Source organism: Periophthalmus magnuspinnatus, chromosome 13 (genome assembly GCF_009829125.3).
Source record: "Periophthalmus magnuspinnatus isolate fPerMag1 chromosome 13, fPerMag1.2.pri, whole genome shotgun sequence".
Taxonomy (NCBI): Eukaryota; Metazoa; Chordata; class Actinopteri; order Gobiiformes; family Gobiidae; genus Periophthalmus; species Periophthalmus magnuspinnatus.
This window is the reverse complement of record NC_047138.1, coordinates 3,251,922-3,274,485: the sequence shown is the minus strand read 5'-3', so window position 1 is coordinate 3,274,485 and position 22,564 is coordinate 3,251,922. Positions and strand designations below refer to the sequence as shown.

Here is a 22,564-nt window from a genome sequence, read left to right as displayed (position 1 = left end):
ATAATTGAAATCACAATTTAAAATTCAATCAATTGCACAGCCCTAGTACTTCTAGCCCAGTGTTTTAAGTATATTTGTCACAGCTTGTGTTATATGGCAAACTGCAGACTCTCAGCTCTGCTTTGTCATCTTACAGTCAGATCGGATGTTGGACATGTGGACGTGTGTGACATTAAGACAAATATTTGCTGCATGGTTCACATCTCTGCTACTGTCCAGATGGATTAGGAGACCAAATATACTCTCCCAAACTCAACACTGTGCATGTATCCTGACCTCACGTAGAGCACCAAATATATCCACCACCAAACCTTCACCAGGCCACGCAAACAGTACAGTAGATCCAGTACATCAAATATATACAGTACATCAAATATATACAGTACATCAAATATATACAGTACATCAAATATATACAGTATATCAAATATATCCACCACCAAACCTGCACCAGGCCACGCAAACAGTACAGTAGATCCAGTACATCAAATATATACAGTACATCAAATATATACAGTACATCAAATATATACAGTATATCAAATATATACAGTACATCAAATATATACAGTATATCAAATATATCCACCACCAAACCTGCACCAGGCCACGCAAACAGTACAGTATATCCAGTACATCAGATATATACAGTACATCAAATATATACAGTACATCAAATATATACAGTATATCAAATATATACAGTATATCAAATATATACAGTACATCAAATATATACAGTATATCCAGTATATCAAATATATCCAGTACATCAAATATATACAGTACATCAAATATATACAGTATATCCAGTATATCAAATATATCCAGTACATCAAATATATACAGTATATCCAGTACATCAAATATATCCAGTACATCAAATATATCCAGTACATCAAATATATACAGTATATCCAGTACATCAAATATATCCAGTACATCAAATATATCCAGTACATCAAATATATCCAGTACATCAAATATATCCAGTATATCAAATATATCCAGTACATCAAATATATCCAGTACATCAAATATATCCAGTACATCAAATATATCCAGTATATCCAGTGTATCCAGTATATCAAATATATCCAGTATATCAAATATATCCAGTACATCAAATATATCCAGTACATCAAATATATCCAGTACATCAAATATATCCAGTACATCAAATATATCCAGTACATCAAATATATCCAGTATATCCAGTGTATCCAGTATATCAAATATATCCAGTACATCAAATATATCCAGTACATCAAATATATCCAGTACATCAAATATATCCAGTACATCAAATATATCCAGTATATCAAATATATCCAGTATATCCAGTGTATCCAGTATATCAAATATATCCAGTACATCAAATATATCCAGTACATCAAATATATCCAGTACATCAAATATATCCAGTGTATCCAGTATATCAAATATATCCAGTATATCAAATATATCCAGTACATCAAATATATCCAGTACATCAAATATATCCAGTATATCAAATATATCCAGTATATCAAATATATCCAGTGCATCCATTACTGTATATCCTGTATATCCAGCATATCCAGTAACTTGAGTATATCCAGTATATCTAGTATGTCCAGTATCTCCAGTACTCAGTCCTGCTGTTCTTGATCTGTGTGGTGCAATACTGGAATTTCCCCACTGTGGGACTACAAATGGCATATCTTATCTTATCATACTGTATATCCAGTGTACCCAGTATGTCCAGTATATGTAGTATATCCAGTGTACCCAGTATGTCCAGTATATGTAGTATATCCAGTGTACTGTGGTCTGTTTTATGTACAAAGGTAGTTAGATAAGACAGTCTTTGTGTTGCAACACTGAAATTTCCCTACTGTCAGAGTACAAGAACAGCAGGAGAACAAAAAATAAAATAATTATAAAAGATAAATAACGACTCAAATCTAAACACACACGTACAATAAGTGAGTATGAGTCTGTTTATGTACAGTACAGTACACCATATGAACAAGAATAAATAACAGGTAAAGTGACTGGTGTGTTCACATTATGGTAGAGTACTGCACATGTTACTTCAGACACATGTACACGGACAGCAGAGTACTGCACATGTTACTTCAGACACATGTACACGGACAGCAGAGTACTGCACATGTTACTTCAGACACATGTACATGGATAGAGTACTGCACATGTTACTTCAGACACATGTACATGGATAGAGTACTGCACATGTTACTTCAGACACATGTACATGGACAGCAGAGTACTGCACATGTTACTTCAGACACATGTACATGGATAGCGGAGTACTGCACATGTTACTTCAGACACATGTACACGGATAGCGGAGTACTGCACATGTTACTTCAGACACATGTACTTGGATAGCGGAGTACTGCACATGTTACTTCAGACACATGTACATGGATAGCGGAGTACTGCACATGTTACTTCAGACACATGTACACGGATAGCGGAGTACTGCACATGTTACTTCAGACACATGTACATGGATAGCGGAGTACTGCACACGTTACTTCAGACACATGTACACGGACAGCAGAGTAGCAGTAGTTCATTGTACAGGCAGTCGTCTTTGTGAATAATTGTTTACTCTTGTCAGAAATGTGTGTGATTATGATTAAAATGACTATGATTTTGTTTTTGATTCGGGCCCTTCATTCTTTATGAAAGGCCCAGGGAGAGTTTAGCTCTTTGTCTTAATTACTGTATTTAAACCTACATTTATTTATGCAAAGTAAAGCAGCAGTGGACCAGTCTGAGCTGGTTGTATAAATCCCTGCTGCGTGAGTCTCCTTTGGGACAAACCCAAGCCACATGGGTCACATTAGGTCTTTACATTTCCTCAGGCGAGTTCTGTCTGTATTTAACAGTCGCTCTTTGCTTTTGTCTTTCTAACACGCACTGACCTCATAGATAGAAGATGTTTTCAGACTGTGATCATAAAATCTCTTTGACTACAAAAGGATTCAGAGGTTTGTTGGGTGTCTGTTCACTTTAATTCCACTAGAGGGCGTTGTTTAACTGTTAAAGTTCACCACTGAAGCCTGTGGCGCCTGTCAGATCGCTCAAAATATGTTTTTATTCTGGGCTTTTCTTTTAGTGGAAATAATACTGGACTGTAGATTTTATATCAAGATGGAAAAACAAATTACGCTGAAAACATAGAAGTGGGGAAAAATAGAAAAATAATTGTAATAAAAAAATTGTACTCACATTAATGGTAGCAATTAACACATTTATTCAAATATATCTCTATGTATGTAACTGTATAGAGTAGATTAGCTACAGCAGAGTAATTATCTAATCTATTTTACATTACATAGTTACTGTGTTTATCTTTTTACGTCTCCATCTTATTTCACTGCCTCGACAGTACAGGCCTGTTTGAATAATTAATGTAGTAGTAGTAGTATTCGCTGTAGTACAGAGACACACATAACTCTCCTGCCTGGATTGAACCCATCAGCCTATTTAAAGTAGAGCATCCAGTGCATATAAAGTTATCCTTAAAGTTAGCCGGTGCTTTTCTTAGTTAACTGCCGCCCACTTCGCTTTGTCCTTCCACGCGTTATGACCCCACGACTCCGCCCCCTTTTCACACGGACTTCTCAAGACCTGACCCGAGTCCAGAGCTGTGTACCCGACAGTAACGTCAGTCTGTGGTCTCAGAGGAGAGCGATGGAGCAGCTTTATGTGCAGAGTGGAAGCAGGGCCTTACCTATGCTGAGGCGGGGTCAGACCACGCTCTATGTGGTGTCTATGGCCAGAGACGAGCCGCTGTATCTCCACAACATGGCAGATCTCCTCAAGGTAAAGCTGAGATAGTCTAGTGGCACTAATATCAACAAAACCGCTAGTAAATTTGAAATAGACTGGGGTTTTCTGTAGATAATGTGTCTTGTGTTTGGAGAGGGCCATGTGATGTTGTGGCTAGAAGCTCTATAATACCTCATAGTTCTACAAAGCTTTCCTTTACAGAGGTTTTACAAGTGTGTACCGAGTAATATGTGGTTTTAAAGCGCAGGTGTTTGACGTGGGAGGTGCATTTCACAATTATTTAAACATGGGGTGTGTTGAAATCGAATTATTTTTCCACGTTTTCTGGGGGAAAGTCCATCACCTGCTCGTCTACATCCAGATGCTGTGGTTATTTGCCTCGATTGTACCACAGTTTTCAGTGTTTCTTACTCTATGGAGATAAGCAGACAACACCGACAGGCCAAGTTACAGGTCAGATCTGTGGATGTGTGAGATACAGTCTTTCTCTGTGCCAATAAAATACGTCACGGCTGAATAATAAACCTGCACCTTATAAATACTGTGGACGTGAGAGACAGAAATGGGTCCGAAGGTCAGTGCGTGCCCTAAGAAGGAATTTCAAAGATTAAAGGAGATTTAATGAAAAGTTCCCTGATGTTTCACAGCATGGATCTTTCTGATTAGCTGACATGTAGTTGATTCATTGTTAAACTGGGCTGTGATTCAGTTTATGTATTTTGTGTTTTATAATATAATTTAGAATAATATTGTTGCTTAAGTCTTTCTCTGATTATTACCGTAAATTAGACTTTTTCTGATTATCACAGTAAATTAAACTGTCCTGATTTGGTCCTAGTTTAGGCCCAGTGTGAGTCTTTAATGTAGATTTCATTTGGTCCTGGTTTGGTCCAGATTTAGTGTCCATTTTATTCAAATTATGATGTGCCGAATGCATAAGTGTGACCTCAACCTTAAAATAAGCTAGTTTACTTTTACTACAAGTATAAAACTTCCTTCTTTGTATAATCGTCAAACAGGATTGAAGATGTGTGCAATTTAAAGTTAAAGCAAATGCAAAAAATACAACAGACACCGCAGTTGTTGGTTTGTTCTTTTGGGAGTACAGTGATACTTAATCCAATATTTCTGTGCCTGACAAAGTATTTAACTTTACAAAGCTGATGCAATTAGCTGCACATGTTGCTCTCCCTTCTTCCCAGCTTTATCTCCATCCTATAAGAACAATCATCTCTAATCCTGCCTTTATTCCGCACACTGTTTTGTCAATGTCGACGTCGGTGCATTATCCCAGCTTTAATCAGTGCACGTGCCCTTTGAAGTGCGCGTCTTTTGGCTGCGAGTCTTTGACATGATAACTGCGTCTTCATCGGAGAGGAGCGTTTCCCTCAGGCCCAGAGTGGAGATGCTAAAATGTCAACGCCTTCCTGTGCCAACTTAAGCTACGCACTTCGCATCAGAAGAAGAAGAAGAAGACCACCGGCTTTATTTTTATTATCAAGAGAAATAGAATCAGCCCCTTCGCTTTTCCTGTTTTTGATGCTTGTATCTTCACCAGGGGAAAGCAAGAAGTCGGCTATAACGTCTTTTTGTTAGGCTGTTATTCTCATGGGATTTGAACATTTGAACCCTCAAAGGATCCCAGTCTGAACTAGGTTTGTTTTGCAGACGCCAACCCCAAATCTCCCTCTAGTTATATATAAAGAGTAAGCCTTTGTTCAGCTGGTTTACTCACATAACACACTATACGCATGAAATTTTTGGTGTTTACGCCAGTGACGTCGTCGTTATGGATGCGGTAATGATGAAGCCAGGAGTGCACTGGTAAAAGAGGCATGGAAACGCCCCGGGAAACGTAGGAAAAACGGGGAGGAGGGAGTGTGTGTGGCATAAGAGGAAACAGGAGATAGAGGGTCTCGGTGGGAAAAGGGAGACGTGATGAAGACGTGCTGACTGCTGGGATAAAATACACACTTTACAGATTAGTATGTTTAGGGAACTGCATTGACAGGAAGTGAGTGGATCGTCAAAATGTGTTTTCTTTAAATATTAATGGGTTCAAATAAAGATGCAACGTGATATTATTAGGCTTTGCTACAGTGGCACATTTCTTAGCCACATTTCTTAGTTTTTAATTATTCATTTGTCCGTTTTCTCCAGCTTATTAGCGTTGGGTTTTGCTGGAGATTTTCTGAGTTTATCTGAGCTCGTGTCTAGGGTTTACTGCATTTTTCATACTTAGGTTTATTTATTTTCCAAGGGCAATGTGGCTGCAGTAATTGTACAACATATGTTTTTACACCATATATCCCCATATCATAAAGTCTAAGTATATTCTCTTTTTTATGAAGCTTTATTCATTTAACAAGTGACTCTTAAAAGACAAACGCCAACAATTCTTCTGCCCTTTTTTCCCCAAAACCCAACCCTTAACATGTAGCAGTAATCCAGCCAGTATGACACAATAGTAAAATAAATGAGTGCGTTCAGAATACAATTAAAACAACAGAGATGAGATTTACAGTTTTCTAGCATCATCAGGGCATTTGTTTTTGCACCCTGGGGCCTGAATGTAGTCCTACACCCCAGAGTCGAGGGATGGAGCCCGTCTGTGGGAGGATGATGCCTTCATGGAGCGTGGGAACACTGCATTCCTTTTAAAATATGTGGTTGTCTTAGTGCGTCGTGTTATGGTCATAAAGTTTGTCTAAGCAGTTTGGCTGTTGTAGGATTTATGATTTATGCTTAAACTATGCTTAAAACTTAGTAAATTGCTAAAATGCCACTTGGTGATGGGGATAATTGATCATACAGAATATAATGACAGGTTGAATTAAGATAAAGCATATATCATGTAAGATTTTTCAGATTCTTGGTTGCTGAGCCTCTTTTTGGGCAGGATGGGTGTTTGTTATGACAGTGACTCGGGGGTGTATCCATCTTTAAAGGTTCAGTATTTGTCCAACTGTCTTTGGGCTGAGTCTCAGTGTCCTGCAACCTCTGAGCCGCTGCAGACGACCAACATGAGAGTGAGTACATTTAGATTTGAAGGCCTTGTTTTGCGCTGATGAGGATAATTGAATCAAAATTACAAACTGGATCATCAAATCGCAAAGGCTACAGTTATTTTGCTAATAGATTGTCGTCTGTAAATAACAAATTATACTTTTTTAAATGTAAATATCTGCAGTTTAGAGCTCTACAAACATGTTCTGAAATGCATAAGATTCTTGTACTATTAATAGTTCATCTTTCAGTCGTCTTTCAAATGTTATTATCCTGCAGTGTGCACTCTAGACAGAATTCTAGTATTTATGGAGACTAGGCAGTATTTTGTAGATTAGCCCACTGACCTGTTTAACACTTTAATCACAATCTGAAGCTGCAACCTCATAGCCTATAAAACTAATTAGAAAACATCTAGTAAATCTATATTTGACTGTTTGGGGAGCATATTTTTGCTCACTTGGCATTTGTCACTTGGCTGCAGATTTGATGGCGTATGCAGTTGATTTATGTTGTAGCCAAATATGTTTAGCTATAAAATGTGTCTTTGATCCAGCCACTTATTCATCTTTTAGGCTGCCTTGTCGCCCTGGGCGTCCTGGCAATCACAGCAGACAATGACACTTGTAGCTTTTAATCTTCTTCCTCGACAAAAATGGAGGAGCTAAACAGATGTGGGGAGTGGGAGGACACTTGGGTAGTTAGAAGCTGCCAAAAAAGTTCGACTCTTTTTAGAAATCAGCCTAAAGGGGTCTATTACTCCCACCTACACAGTTAAAAGCCACTGCTCCTAGATTACAGGCTAAAGCTAATGGTGGCGCGCTAGCTGCTAATCAGGCAGATGCTCCTTCAGTGGGAAATGTTTCTAACTGTAGGCTGTGTGTTTGTGGGTGGGAGTTTTCAGCTCCTCTGGTGTTCCTCAGCGACAAGAGCTGGATTTAAATGTAATTCAGACATAAGAGGATCAAAAAGGAACAATGCTTTCATGGTCCCAAAGCTTAGTTTACTGTTTACAATATAAAGCATTGTCTTATCAGAGGCTTTTCTATTTCCAGTGGTATTTATACAAAATATAAACCTGTGCTTTTGTTCTAGTGTTTTTCTCCTGAATGACTCAATGTTAACACGAAGAGTGAAACTGAACTCTGCCGCGCTGTATTTTATTGAAATGCATTTTTTTTTTTTAAATGCCAGGAATGTGTTATTGTGTAAGTGGCAGGTTGTAAGTGGCTAATATTGTCCTCAGCGTGACGTGGCGGAGCCTTCGGGGGTTCTGTATGGGCACAGCTGATGTGCACAGGTCAAAAGTCAGAGTAGTGTGGTACCGAGGGGTTCACACAGTGACAGCTGGACAACCAGCCCCAGACTGTGGGACAGTCTCAGCCTGTGTCCTGTGTGAGACACTGAGCTCTGTGTTGTTTCAGTGGTGCTGGCAGACTCCACGTCTGCTCCTGATCACTTCAGAGCTGTGGTTGGCACCAAAGGCTGTGTAGGTCTGTTAGCCCAAGCTTTGAACCTGTGGCCTAGTTTCTCCGTCTAAAGTTATGTGTTTGTTATGAGAGATTTGTCTTCATCCCTGTGTGACTGCTGTCTGATGTTCTGGGCTTGTTTATGTGTCAACAGGAAAGACAGCGATTAGAGACCATCCTAAACCTGTGCGCGGAGTACAACAAAGGAGACGGCCCGGATCCCCTAAACTCCGGCAGGTTTCCCGGGGGACTGTCAGAGGGGACATGTGGGAGGCCCGCCGTAGACATTTTGGGGGGGACACCGTCTTCATCCACTCTGCGTTTGGCCCAGAGACAAAGAGAGAGTGATGAGGAGAACCTGAAGGAGGAGTGCAGCAGTACCGAGAGCACCCATCAGGAGGTGAGGACGTCCCCCGGGTCCAGCGCAGGCTCTGCTCTGCACAATGGAGACAGACAGGTCAGAGGCTCTGGAGCTCTGCATGTGTCTGTGCCAAGCAACGCTCAGCTTGACTCTGTCTCCAAATACTCAATAAACACAATTCACATTCACAGCTATATTATTGAGCTCTCCGTGTCCAGTGGAGATGATACTTATGCTAATTTTAGGGCTCTGATAACCCTCCAATACCAACTGCTGGGAACAGAACTGAACTGTAGAAGAAATGACATAAACAAACAGAATTTCCCCTAGTGCAAGAAATAGCACTTTATTTTCCACGATGCAGCTTCATCAAAATGACCTTTGTATCGCTACTTTCACTTTTCACCGTGACATTCTTTTCTGACACGTCTTTGATGCTACAGCATGAGGATTCGCCGGGCTCTAGTCGCCTGGAGCTCGGGTACCTGGAGGAGGAGCGGGTGCGTGTCCTGTCCCGGATCGATGAGCTGAAAACACGACTGACTGAACTGGAACAGCAGCTACAGGAGTCCAAACAAGAGGTAACATTTTGGACAAATGATGGGCATGAAATATTATTATCGAAATTTAGATCTGTCGCACATGTCAAAACATTTGTAACATTAAAACGAGAACTAAATGTCTACAACCATCTGCTGAAATTCATATTTTAGTCTTCTCTTAAAGTTAAAGGTGCAGTATTTAAGTTTCTGGTAGAGGGTCTGTCACTTTCTTGTTTCCATGGAGACGTTACAGCTTTAACTCCAGTATATTATTAAACTCCATGAAGAAGAGCAAGTGACACCACCAGGTCTGCTTGAAATAAATAATGCATGATTTTTAAGACTTTCTGTTAGCAATAAAACACCTGTAATTGAATAAATGCACGAGAGGTCAGTGCCATACTGTGAAACATGAAGGCAAAGCGGTAATATCTCCACTGAGACAAGACAAATACAAATTCTGTTTCAGCTAAGGGCAACAGCTGAATGTCTTTTTAATTGTTTGTCGAACGTTGCAGGCAGAGATGGAGCGTGCCTTGCTTCAGGGCGAGAGACAGGCAGAACTCGACCAAATTGAGGCTGAATCAGACATCATCACACAGCTCCAAAACAAGATGGACGAACTGGAGAGCGCCATTCAGAGGGAGAAAGACAAGGTAGACACGCCAGAGGAAAGAGTTTGGGGGATATCACATTTGTTACCTTCAAGTCTGAATCTACAAAGGCTTCATTCATACATTATTCCACACAGAACTTCACTGCCTGACTTCTAAAAGCCTCCTTTGATCTCTTACCTTTTTCCTGGTTGGTTATATTGGTGTAGTCAGGAGTTGCACCTAAAATCAGAGCCGTATATAGGATTAAAGTAAGGTCTTGGTTCTCTTTGTGGGTGCTTTATCTGGCATGACTTCACTTCTCAAGTCCTTTTAACAAGCATCCATTAACCCTTGATGTCCATCGCTTCTCCGGTTCTCACCATCATCTCTGCTTGTCTAAAACCTGCATGCTTAAATGAAAAAAACAGCTCTTGTACTGCGGAGGTGGGATCTATTACAAATAAATTAGCTGAAACATAAGCGATTTCTCAGCATGTTTCTGTATTTTGAATTTACTTTCTCCATATAGAAGGACTACTCACGCAAAATTAAACATGAATTGTGCCTTTGTAGAATATTTCTCACTGAAATATTGTGTTTTTCTACACTCGGGTTGTGTGTCATTAGAGCATTTCATTTATTTGCATTGTGGGGTCACCATTGATATTTACTGGCACATTCAGTTATATTATTATTAAGTCATTCGTTGAGTTATATCTGTATTTGTCACGGTTTGGACATGTTTAGAATGATTTTAACAGCCTGGTCCTGTCATTTGAGGCCACTGTTCTTCTATTTTTTGCTGGTTTTCTGATTGAAACTTAAAATTAGGACAGTACTCAGGAGATGTGATGTTTTGTCTGTTTAGATTGTGTCCTTACTTGCCTGCTGCGCCTCTCTACATTATTATCCAAATTAATTATTGCCGTGGGACCCATAATTGGGACCATTACTTCCTCGCCCAATGGAACTTAAATACATTTTTGATTAGCTTGAACCGTGCTAAAATAATTAAGGCGCACAGATGATATTTCTACGCTGTGACCGTTTATAAAAGTGTGCCATTGCTAACCCCTGCAGCCTGGATTTTGCATGGCGTGTACTGAGCCGTGTTTTCTCTCTCTCTCCCCGGTCCATCCATCGTGTGCCTGTGTGTGTGCGTGTCTTCTAGGAGAGGGCTAAGGTTGAGGCTGAGCGGCAGGCCCTGCAGAGCCTCCAGGAGGGCTACGCGGAGCTCAAGAACCAGCTTCATAACTGCCCCGAGTCCCTGCGCGAACAGTTGCAGGAACAGCTCAAAAGGGTGGGTTTGTCAGTCAAGCAGAAGCACCGAGCCCGATGTCCCTGTTCTCAAGCAGTGACCCAAAGCCTTGATACTACTACTACTGCATACTTTACACTTACAGACAGAAGAAGCTGTATATGGATTATGTAAATGTTATCTATGCAGCAGCACATATAAAAATCACCAGATAAGTTAAGAAAAGTGCATATATTCAGTCACTGTGCAATGTGTTAGTCGTCTAGCGTGTTTCGATGCGGTTTTACCCAAATCTACTATATACGGTACTGTATAGAATTAACAAATGAATCTGCAGATAGTACAAAGTGCAAAAAAGTAAACAACATATTTTCAATCACAATGTGCCCCTGTGCTTTGTGTTAGCGACCCAGCGTGGCTCCGTGTCAGCCTGGCTTCATTAGAATAGAGCATGTACATTTGTCAGCTCTGTGCTCCTGCCCTTAGTTCTATAGTGCTGCTGCGACCTTTAACCTTACGCCGGAGCCCAGTTGCACATGGGTCCTCACACATTACACACATGGCCTCCTAATGCTCTCACAGACGTGCTGTTGTCACTGTGAATATGGCTAAGAGGCTAAGACCCTTTCACTTATCCTCTGCTGTAGCACGAACTCCCGGTCCTGTCAGCTGCTGTTTTCACTGGTCGAAATGGTCTCGGTGCATGTGTGATTTACTTTCTGTGCTTTGGCTTGTGGTTTGTTGCTGCTCATGTAATAATTTCTTAACAGCCCCACTAATCAATTAACATAAGCCCTGACTAGATCCATTCTTTGACGTCCCTCCCTCTCATCCTGTGACTTCTCTTGTAGAAAATAGTGTTTTTTTTGTAATTGATTTATGAATACTATGATACATGATAGAACTTTATCATCTGTATGGGAAAATGTTACAGAAATATGCACATTTGAATGGAGTCAGGTGTAATCGGACATTATTTCAGAAAAGATGTGAGCTTTTTCATTGGGGGAAAAAACAAAACAAAACAAAAAATAATAGTTGGAATAATTTGAATTAATGTATCTGCCCAGAGTTAAACATTTAAAGTGAAAAAGAGTGGTACATAGTTAGCTATAGCTTTACTTCGAAGAAACTAAAGCACATTTTGTAGTTAAGTAGTTGTTCTTTGCCCACGAGTTATCAAAATCCTTAGCCTCAAACCAGAAGAACTATGTGCCAGTAGAAGCATGTTCTTAATGGCTGTCTGCTTGGCTAAACAGGCTATAGTTAGTGTGTGCCCAGAGTCTGGTGTAACGTGGGTTTGTGTGTGCGGCCTCGTCAGGATGGAGAAGCGCTGGAGGCAGGAACCAAAAAGTTTGAGGACCTTGAGTTTCAGCAGCTGGAGCGCGAGAGCAGCCTGGAGGAGGAGAGAGAGACCATGAGCCAGCAGCTACAGCAGGAGAGGAGCGAGTACCAAGGCAGCGTGGCTAAGAGGAAGGTGAGAACAATCACTCACTAAAGGGCAATGAGGGGTTTTGTCTGTGGGGATATCAGTTCAGTCTCATGTTCAATAATCAGGCTTTGTGTCGTGCTGAAGTGGCTAAAGGCAAAGCTGTTTATAGATGAATATTTATATTGTAGGTTTATTGTCATAGATCATTTAAATTTAATAGTAGTTCTCAGAGGCATAATAAAGGTCTGTGGAGCACCATTCATACACTATGTAGTATTCATGGATATATTACTTTGTTTTCAGGAAAAAGTGTCTGCTCTAGAAAACCAGGCCAGTCAGCTGGGCCTGCAGGCCTCTCAAGAGTGTGAGCGACTGGCCAAAGACCGGACCCTGTCTCTGCAGATGCTCCAGAAGGTACAGAGCCCAGAGTTCACTATAGTCACTATAGTTTAAATGCATATATTATTTGTTTGTATAGGGACATATGTATACAGATGGGTATATATACAGAAAATAATACAATAAACATGTATTGACAAATAGTTTAATACTAATGGACTTGTGTTCCAGGAAAAGGACAGACTGTCTGCTCTGGAGAAGAGGTACCACAGCCTGACTGGAGGAAAGAGTTTCCCTAAGTCCTCCACTGCCATGAGAGAGGTAACACGCTCCCAGGGTCTTAAATATATTAAACTAAACTAAACAACACTGATAACTCCATTGAGATCTTTAACCAACTGTGTGACTAATTTACTTAAAACTCTTTTAATGAGCGTAGTGTGTGGATGTAACACAGTCGATAGGTCTGTCACCTGAGGACAGCACAGATAAAAGGCTAAAGGCGACATAATTGAAGTCCTTGTTTACAGCAGGGGGCGCTGTACATGAGCGAGGCTGTCCTGTTGGAGGATGTGCGCTCCTGTCGGCCCTCTCTCTCTCGAGCCTCGCGCTCCTACTCTCTCCCTTTCCCTCTGTGTCAGCTGTACCCCAGCAGCCCCACAGAGGTAACACTGAGCTGCATGAAGCACCTGTCTGTCCCAGTCGCTGTGGCCGCGATCGCACATGTGCTCCTCTGTTTAATGTGAAGTCGCTTTACGCTTATTCATAAAGTGCAGACATGTGGTGTGAGCTGTGGCTTCTGTAAATATACACGTCTCACAATGGCCTTTGCACAGGTGTTAAGTGGTGTACACATGAGCATGCATTTTCAGCAAGTCTGCACACCATCAGAACGTTTAGGCTGTTCAGATTTGTCTTATCTTACAAATTATATAGATGCCTTTTGATAAATTATTGTGATATTATACATTTTTGAAATATTAATTCTGGAAACGAAGGCAGCAAATAACAAAACTTCAAATTCTGTGCAACTTATTTACAGAAAGATTTGTGATTGTGATCAGAGATTTCTGTTTAAAAAGAGTTCTCATTTGAGTATTCCAATTAAATAATTCCATCCATTTCAGAACATGTTTATAAAGGCTGATAAAAGAACAGGATAATGTGTTTTCTAGAGATAATTGCACCCATGATGTTGATTCTTTTGTCAAATTTCATATCCGTCTGAGCTTTAAGTTTGTAGAGGAAGACCATTATATTGAGTTCGTAATAAATTAACACGTGTGTAATAACGTTAACAAAATGCATGGTCTATAAATTAAAATGTCCTTACCCAGATTTGCTCAACACTACATCACTGATCACTGGTCCGTATTTGGTGCCTTGTGTGTGTTTACCACTCTCTTTGTTTGCACTTGGCTCTGTCGTGTTGTTGCTTCCTTGGATATTTGGCCTTGTGGCTTTTGTGTTTGCACTGAGTGGTGTTACAGTAGTGTTATCTGACCATACAAACTTTGGTGGTGCTCAGGAGTACATGAAGCTGTCCGATGTGTATAAGATGTACGGCAGCAGTGACAGCGGGCGTCCCCACAGTCAAACATTTGCCATAGACGCTGCGTTAGCCGTTCCTTGCGAGGTACAATCACTTCTTCCTGTTTGTATTCAGTGTGTCTCTGTTTCCTTGTCCCGAATATTTTTTTTTCCTTCTCCACTCCTTGAATCCTAATCTGTAAATCCTGCCCTGTGAGGAGAGAAGCTGGTTAGTCCTGGGTTTCAGAAAAATAAAAAATCAGCACAGTTGTTATAGCTTCTTAAAATTGAATTGGACAGGTCAGCTACTTCTTGTTACTTGTATTACAGAAGATTTGGCCTGTTTTATTGTTTGTATCTGTATCTCAAAAAAGAGATGATGGATCTCAAGGGGATATCCTTAATAAAAATATGAATTAATATTGTAGCGACCATATGCCTGTGTCGCTTCGAGAGGAGTCCGGGTCCAGTACCTCGTTCTGACGCGCTGTTATATGGAAGAACTGAATGACTCACGAAGTGCGTTTTATGGTGTTTTAATCAGTTGGTTCCAGTGTCTAAGCAGGTTACACATACAAAGATGGTAAGTTGTAGGCCTACAGAAACTGGTATGGTAACAAGCAGAAAAATAAAGCGGTCAACGAAAAATACGGCTACCCGGCGTCTCCCCTCTCCACCTGTCAGACAGCAGGAAACCCGGTGCCTTTGTACCTCCCAGTACGTCACCCTTGCCCACGTGAACCCCGCCCCTTACGCATTGCCACAGCAACTAACATATCATATGGCTCCTACACAACCAGCCCCTTAATTATTACATAATAATTACCACAATTACAATCAATAATACAAATAGGAGACATAAACATGTAGAAACAACATTGATGATGCTCACACTTAAGTGTCCACTCTGAACAATGTTCATGTGAAAGTGTCCAAACCCATATGGCAAGTTCAGTCAAACTGATTTAAGTCCAAAGTCTTGAGTCCAAAGGCACAAAAAAGTAATCCACAAAAAACCGAGCCATTTAAAAAGGGGTCCAAAAAGGCAAGATCAAAGGATAAAAGAATACTACTGAAGCCAGCACGTCCTTAGCCAGCCTCAGCCTCCTGCAGCAAAAACAGAGTTTTGTGATGGGCCGGTCCAGACAGCTAGTCCTTGTTTTTATCTGCACCCGACGAACAAATCCTCAACATCAAGACTGAAAGCCATCTGTGTCCTCCTGTATCCTTGCATTTCCACTTCCACTGTACGTTCCTGCTGCTCCTTCGTGAGATTAGAATGTTCTAAGCTCAACTTTAACTCTCTCCTTTCCTTCATACAGGACCGAAGCCACTCTTTAAACTTTAGAATCCAGGCAACTGACTTCTTAAGGCGCGTCCAAGTAGAAAAATACTGAACCAGGCGGGACACTGGTTCCTCCTTTGTCTGTACAGCATTTACTGTGACAATCTTCTTCACCTCAGGATCTTCAGGGGAAAGCTGACCGATGTTCTGTGGACTGACAGGCCACTGACTCTCCGGCTGTAACAAGAAGTGAGGGCCTGACTGCCACGTAGGATGCTTAAGTAGTGTTTCAGCTTTCAAACCCCTAGAGGCTATGTCTGCAGGATTACTGTCAGTGACCACATATCTCCACTGTGCAGGACTGGATGCCTTAAGGATTTGTGAGACCCGGTTTGCCACAAATACTTTGTATCGTGAGGTTTCATTTCGAATGTATTTCAGCACTGACTCACTGTCTGTCCAGAATACTGAGTCCAGAAGATCCATCTGCAGCTCCCTTTTACAAAGCATATCCATACGGCTAGCCATAGTTGCGGCTATAAGCTCCATCCTTGGTATGGTCAAAGATTTGAGGGGAGCAACTCGTGACTTTCCCATCACAAATGCAGTGTGTTGCTCAGCATTCTTATTCTTTAACAGCAGGTAAGTTACGGTTCCATATCCACTCTCGCTGGCGTCACAGAAATGATGTAGCTGAGCTGTGGAGACTTCTCCAAAGTGTGGCGGCTTCAGACACCTACTCACTTTGTAATTTTCCAGCAGGTGGAGCTGTTCCATGAATTCTGACCACTGCTTCGAGATTGAATCGGGAATAGTGTCGTCCCATCCCACCTTTATTCTGCACAGGTCTCTCAGGATTTTCTTTGCCGTCAAAATCACAGGGCTCAGCATTCCCAGAGGATCGTAAATGGAGGCGATGATGGAAAGTATACCTCGTCTGGTACTTGGTCTATCCTTGAGCCTGACATTGAACTTGAATGAGTCCGATTTGATAGACCATTCCACTCCCAGCACTCTCTCCACAAACACAGAATCCAACTCCATGTTAAACAGTTCCATGCATTTTGCTTGGTGTTGCAAAGGAATGGCATCCATCACGGCAGGTCTGTTACTTCTCCACTTAGTAAGACAAAACCCTCCTTTAGAGCACAAGTCGACTAGTTCCTTGTATAACAAGAGTGCTTGTTCCTCTGTAGCCACCGAGACAAGGCAATCATCCACATAAAAACAGTCATACAGCGCGCTTACTGTATCCTGACTGTAGAGGTGCCCATAGTCCTCTGCACATCTCCTGAGGGCATAGTTTGCGCAGCTAGGTGACGATGTAGCCCCAAACAAGTGCACTTTCATCCGGTACACATCAGGTACTAGCTCCAGATCACCGTCCCGCCACCAGAGGAACCTCAGCAGGTCCAAATCGTCGGGAGTGACTCGCACTTGGTGGAACATAGACTCAATGTCAGCCATTATCACCACTGACTCCTTTCTGAAGCGGGTCACCACCCCGATCAAAGAGCTGGTCAGATCTGGACCTTGCAAGAGTTGAGCATTCAATGATTTTCCTTGGTAAGAAGCTCCACAATCAAACACGACTCTTAACTTTCCTTTGGTGGGATGGTAAACACCATGATGTGGGATGTACCACACTTTTCCATCTCCACGCATCAGCTCCTCTTCGGGTACCTTCTCAGCGTAACGTCTGTGCAGCAGCTCCTCCATAAACATTTTGTATTCACAGAAAAATGTTGGGTCTTTCTGCAGCTTTAGTTTGAGATGTTTTAAACGCTGCTCAACCATTTTCCTGTTATTTGGCATGCAAGTGGTGCTGCGCCGCAGTGGCAAACTGATCTGATAATGGCCATCCAGGTGTTTTACAGAAGTGGTGACGGATTCCATGAACTTTAAATCTTCTCTTGACATGGCAGGCTGCTCATCCAGACTGTTCTCTGGAAAGTCATTTATAAACTGCTGCTGCCATAACTCATCCAGCTGAACAACAGAAACACGATTAACAGTTATGTTTGGCTGCTCACTGTCCATCTCTTCACTGCCTCCGCCCAGTGGTCCATTTACTGTCCATCCCAGCATCGTTCTAGTGGCAAACGGTCCTCCATCCACACTACAAACCACCTCCAATGGCTCCAGAGCTCTTGGCACGTTGGTTCCTATCAAGAGCTCGATTCCTGCATTGATGTGTGGCAAATGAATATGTCTCAAGTGAGGCCATTGCTTAATATCCCTTTTTGTTGGGATATTTCCTTTACATACTGGCATGGACTCCTGCGTGTAGGCTTTGGGCAACCCGAGGAACTCTTCTCCATCTAATGCCGCAACCTCCAGTCCAGACACCATGTTGCTATTTACAACCTTCTCGTGGCCCATCGTCCGTAGAAGAATATGCCCTTTTCTTCCTGTTATGTTAAGTTTATGTAGCAGGCTCTCAGTGCAAAACACTGCAGTACTTCCTTGGTCCAAGAACGCATACGTGGTAATTATTCTGCTTCCCATTTTGGACTTAACTTGAACTGGAACGATAGGTAGTTTGCAGTCTTGGTCTCCAGCCCCTGTAAGGCCACTCGACACCAGAATGTTGCAAGCCTCCGTGCTGCGTTCACTCATTGCACCAGGCCTTCTCTCTTTGTGGAGGACAGTGGGATGTCTCAGGCTGCACTTTGAACAGGACAACCTTTTACGGCAATGCTTGCTTATGTGCCCTGTGCACAAACAACTAAAGCAAATACCGTTCTCCTTCAGGAAGTCCATCCTTTTCTCATGTGCCATTTTTCCCAACTGTGCACAATTAGCCAATGTATGTCCTGCTCCACAACAGATGCAAGCATTACCTTCCGGTGTCTTTATTTCCTTTTCATTTCTTGAAGACCAAGGCTTGTTCCCTGCTGGACCGACGGTGGTAGCAAAGCTGGTACCTTTCGATCGAAGTTGTGGCTTAGGTTTGTTTAATTTATTTAATATGGGAGGATCTTGAATGTTTCCAAAGACTGGATCGGTGAGTATGCGCACTTGTTTTCCAATGAAATCAGCAATATCTCGAAATTGAGCTCTTCGTTTCTGCCGTTCCTGGAGCTCGCAGGCGTGGCTCCGCCACCTGTCTCTGAGCTTATAAGGCAGCTTCTTTATTATGCTTAACATGTTAGAAGGCATGTCCAAATCATGGAGATACTGTACATCCTCCATAGCATTACAGCATCCTCTAAGAAACAGGCTGTAGTCCTGCAGCATCTTTACATCTTCAGTTTTAATCGGAGGCCACGACAGAGCTTTGTCCATGTAACAAGACGCCACCTTTTGCTCATCACCGAACTGTTGCATTAATAAACTCTTAGCTTTTGTGTAGCCTTGTTCTGGATTCATGTATTGGCAACTCCTGACTAGTTCTTTTGCATGGCCTCTTGTATGCTGTTCCAGGAAGTACAAACGATCAGAATCATTTGACGTGTTCCTCTCAACTCCATTTTCAAATGCTTTTATAAATGTGTGGTATTTCAGAGGATTACCATCAAATACGGGGATCTCTCTTTTTGGCAGAGCTGCAAGGCATTGCTGTTGTATTAGCAAAGTTGTTATTTCATTTTGTCTTTCCATAATACCAAAAACATAGTTTTTATTGTCCATATTCAGTGCATTTGTGTCGATATCTGAGGTAAGTTGTCCGTGCTGTGAAATAACTGGCTCTGCACCGTACATTAAACATTGGGAGCCTTGTCTGTTAGTTGTAATTGTAGCATTTGCTATACCAGTCTGTTTTATTGAAGGCACTTTGTGCTTGTTTATTGTTGTACTTTGTTTTGCAGATGCTGGTGTGAAAATAGGTGCATTCACATTTAATGGCGGTTTCAGATAGGAATTCATTCCATCTGATACTCTTGAAGTTCCTTTTCCACTTGTTATGCTTTGAGTTCTGAGAATTTCCAGTTTTGCCATTTTTTCTGCCATTTCAGTTTCAAGTTGTAATTTTTCCTTCCTTTTTCGCAGCCGCTCTTCCTCTTCCTCTAGTGCATGTCTCTCATTGAGTAGCTGTTGTCTTGCAGCTAATGCAGCTAGCTCAGCTTCGGCCTTTAGGCGTGTAGAAGAGGCTGTAGAGAGCAGGGACTGTGAGGTTTTATTATTTCCAGCATTTGAAGCGCTGTCTCCTGGTTCTACGTCATCTTCTGTTAAAAACTTGTCAGACATTTTTACCACATTTGATTCAAAACATATAAATTCTTCATTTTCAGTAAAAACTTGTTCATGTGTACTTCGTTGTGGATTTTCCCTTGGTTCAGTGCATGTAATTTCATCCATTTCATTTAAACCTTGTTCATTTGAGTTTTGTTCAGTGTTCTCAATCCATTGTTTTGCATCATTTTGAAATGTTTCTGTGTATTTCATTATGCTTGCAAACCATTCATTTTGTTTGACAACTTCATCTTGAGGCATTAAAGGCAAAAGTTCACTCTGAACAGTATTGGCACAGTCACACCATTTATTCAATGTCACCAGAGAATCCTTTACTTGATACACATTTTCCTTTTGTTTCATGAGAGCTTTTATGGCAGGTATCAAGCCTTTTATTTTATTCACGTGACCTTTGCGTTCATTTTGTAGTTTTTCCACCTTATACGTTAGTGCCTTTTCAGAGAGTTTGCGTTCACGCTTTCCAGGCTTCATTTCGGGCCGAGAGGCCGCACCATTAGTTTCGCTCATTTTATTGTTATTTTTCTTTCAATTTTATTTATTCATTTCTTTTCAGTGAAACGTTGCAATATACTCATAAAATATAAACACACAGTGTATGATTAATAACTTTCCATTTCAACAAATTGGCACAATCATCATTGAAACTCCAGGGCATCGTATTATTTAATCCACGGCAACGTGACGTCACTCAGAGCGCGCGCCCCGCAACCTCCACCAAAGCGCACAAACTTTCTTATCCAAGCACTTTCCTTTTCAAAGTCCATAAACAAACAAAGACACTTAGGTCTAGTATTTGATGCACGGATTCTCTGTCCACAGACAACGCAGCAGGTGAGCTTACCTGCTCTCCGCAGAATGGCGTTTGGTTGCCCCGTTGCTGATTGGCACAGCTGTACTCACTTAGCGTCGTCCTGGCGCGTGTTCAATATTGCGAGCGCTGGCTTCCCTTTAGTTAAATGCCTTTTTCGTTGACAAAAATTGTAGCGACCATATGCCTGTGTCGCTTCGAGAGGAGTCCGGGTCCAGTACCTCGTTCTGACGCGCTGTTATATGGAAGAACTGAATGACTCACGAAGTGCGTTTTATGGTGTTTTAATCAGTTGGTTCCAGTGTCTAAGCAGGTTACACATACAAAGATGGTAAGTTGTAGGCCTACAGAAACTGGTATGGTAACAAGCAGAAAAATAAAGCGGTCAACGAAAAATACGGCTACCCGGCGTCTCCCCTCTCCACCTGTCAGACAGCAGGAAACCCGGTGCCTTTGTACCTCCCAGTACGTCACCCTTGCCCACGTGAACCCCGCCCCTTACGCATTGCCACAGCAACTAACATATCATATGGCTCCTACAAATATGAATAAATCGTCCCAATGGATCCATCTACATGAAACAAAATCCATAAACAAATAATAAACATATTCTTTTTTATTCACAATAGCATAAAAACTGGTCATTACTCATATTAGTTAAAAGGATTAAGCTCCAAGTGTCAAGTTTGTAAGCCCATTTCCAGCAAAATAATAATGAGGAGCAACATTTGTGGCTTTTCTGTCCTTTCAAAAGCAGTGAATTTCCCCTTGAGTTGAACAGGCTACTACCCCTCCGTTTAAAATTACGATATCAAAGTCTAAAATGTAGTGAACAGAACCTCTCCTCTCAGTCGACGTGATTGACAGCTGAGGACTGAGGAGTCGAGGAGACGAGGAAACCAGACTGGGACAGGGCCGGTGTGTCCCCTCTGATCTTTTCTTTCTACAGTCTGACACACTGCTCCCGATGCTGATCTGTTCTCTGCACTGTGAACTCTACTTTAACTCACATTAAAATTCCGAACATCTATATTAAACATAGGAGATAACTGATGACTGTAGTTCTAAGATGCAATGCTCACTTGCAAAAAAATATCTCTTACATAAAAACACATACATCTAAAAGCCTATTATTTACAAGAAGTGTGAAATAAGTGCAAAAACATCTTTATCAGGTCACATAGCACCATTTTACATCATAAAACAATGAAAATACTTTGAAAGTTGCTCCAAAAGCTTCACTGAAACTGCTCATTTTCAGTGAAATCGATCTGAAAATGTTTTATCGCTCTGTTGTGGCTGGAAGCTGAACTCTCATCTGTCTCTGCCGTTTAAGTCCAGACAGATGAAGTTAAGTGTTGCTTGAGTTTCCATGACGCTGCATGTTTTTTCCTTCAAAGCTTTGGTGTGTTGTTGCAGTGTTTGCCCTCCTGCTGCCTCCCTCGCTTACTTGCTCCCCCTTCTCTCCCTCTCCTGCTTTCCCCTCGCTGAAGGAGTATGTGACAGTGGGACAGTTAAATCAGATGTACGGGATGCCCAAAGTGGAGTCATCCCCTACCTCTCCGCTTCGCCAGTCTCAACCCCTGCAGTCTGGAGCAGTAGACCCCGCCTACTCGTGCCTCCCCCCTCACCATGGCTCCTCCCTCTCTCTCTCTGTTGAGGTGTGTGTCCTGTCTCCTGCTGGTGATGTTGGTTAACGTCCTCCTACTCTATAAACTGATCATTTTGATGCTTTAACTACTGTAAACTGTTCCTTTCTTCACTCTTTTCTTTGATTTTCTTTAGTATTTAGCACAATTTAATCCCCGCAACATGTATTTCAAACTATTTACTAGCTTATACGCTGCTACTTGACTAAATTCAGACCCTATTTAAAGTAAAAATAGTTCACAATTAATCAAAATCTAAAATTCTTCTTACTTACTACAGTGGCC

General features: G+C 41.5%; 2 protein-coding genes across 11 annotated transcripts in view; both read left to right on the top strand.

Annotated features, from left to right (window-relative positions):
- Positions 1-22,564, top strand: part of LOC117380703 (A disintegrin and metalloproteinase with thrombospondin motifs 15-like) — a 246,113-nt gene that overhangs the window by 32,071 nt on the left and 191,478 nt on the right. The window lies entirely within an intron of this gene.
- The window catches only part of phldb1b (pleckstrin homology-like domain, family B, member 1b), a 99,621-nt gene that overhangs the window by 62,236 nt on the left and 14,821 nt on the right, over positions 1-22,564 (top strand). For 4 of the 10 annotated variants that reach the window (XM_055226082.1, XM_055226084.1, XM_055226081.1 and 1 more), the window contains 9 exons: positions 8,437-8,739; positions 9,087-9,224; positions 9,704-9,841; positions 10,953-11,081; positions 12,361-12,516; positions 12,775-12,885; positions 13,042-13,131; positions 13,341-13,475; positions 22,124-22,291. In XM_055226082.1, the coding sequence (XP_055082057.1) occupies positions 8,437-8,739; positions 9,087-9,224; positions 9,704-9,841; positions 10,953-11,081; positions 12,361-12,516; positions 12,775-12,885; positions 13,042-13,131; positions 13,341-13,475; positions 22,124-22,291 (1,368 nt within the window). The remainder of the gene's footprint in view (positions 1-8,436; positions 8,740-9,086; positions 9,225-9,703; positions 9,842-10,952; positions 11,082-12,360; positions 12,517-12,774; positions 12,886-13,041; positions 13,132-13,340; positions 13,476-22,123; positions 22,292-22,564) is intronic. The other 6 variants (XM_055226083.1, XM_055226085.1, XM_055226086.1 and 3 more) reach the window with 6 other exon arrangements.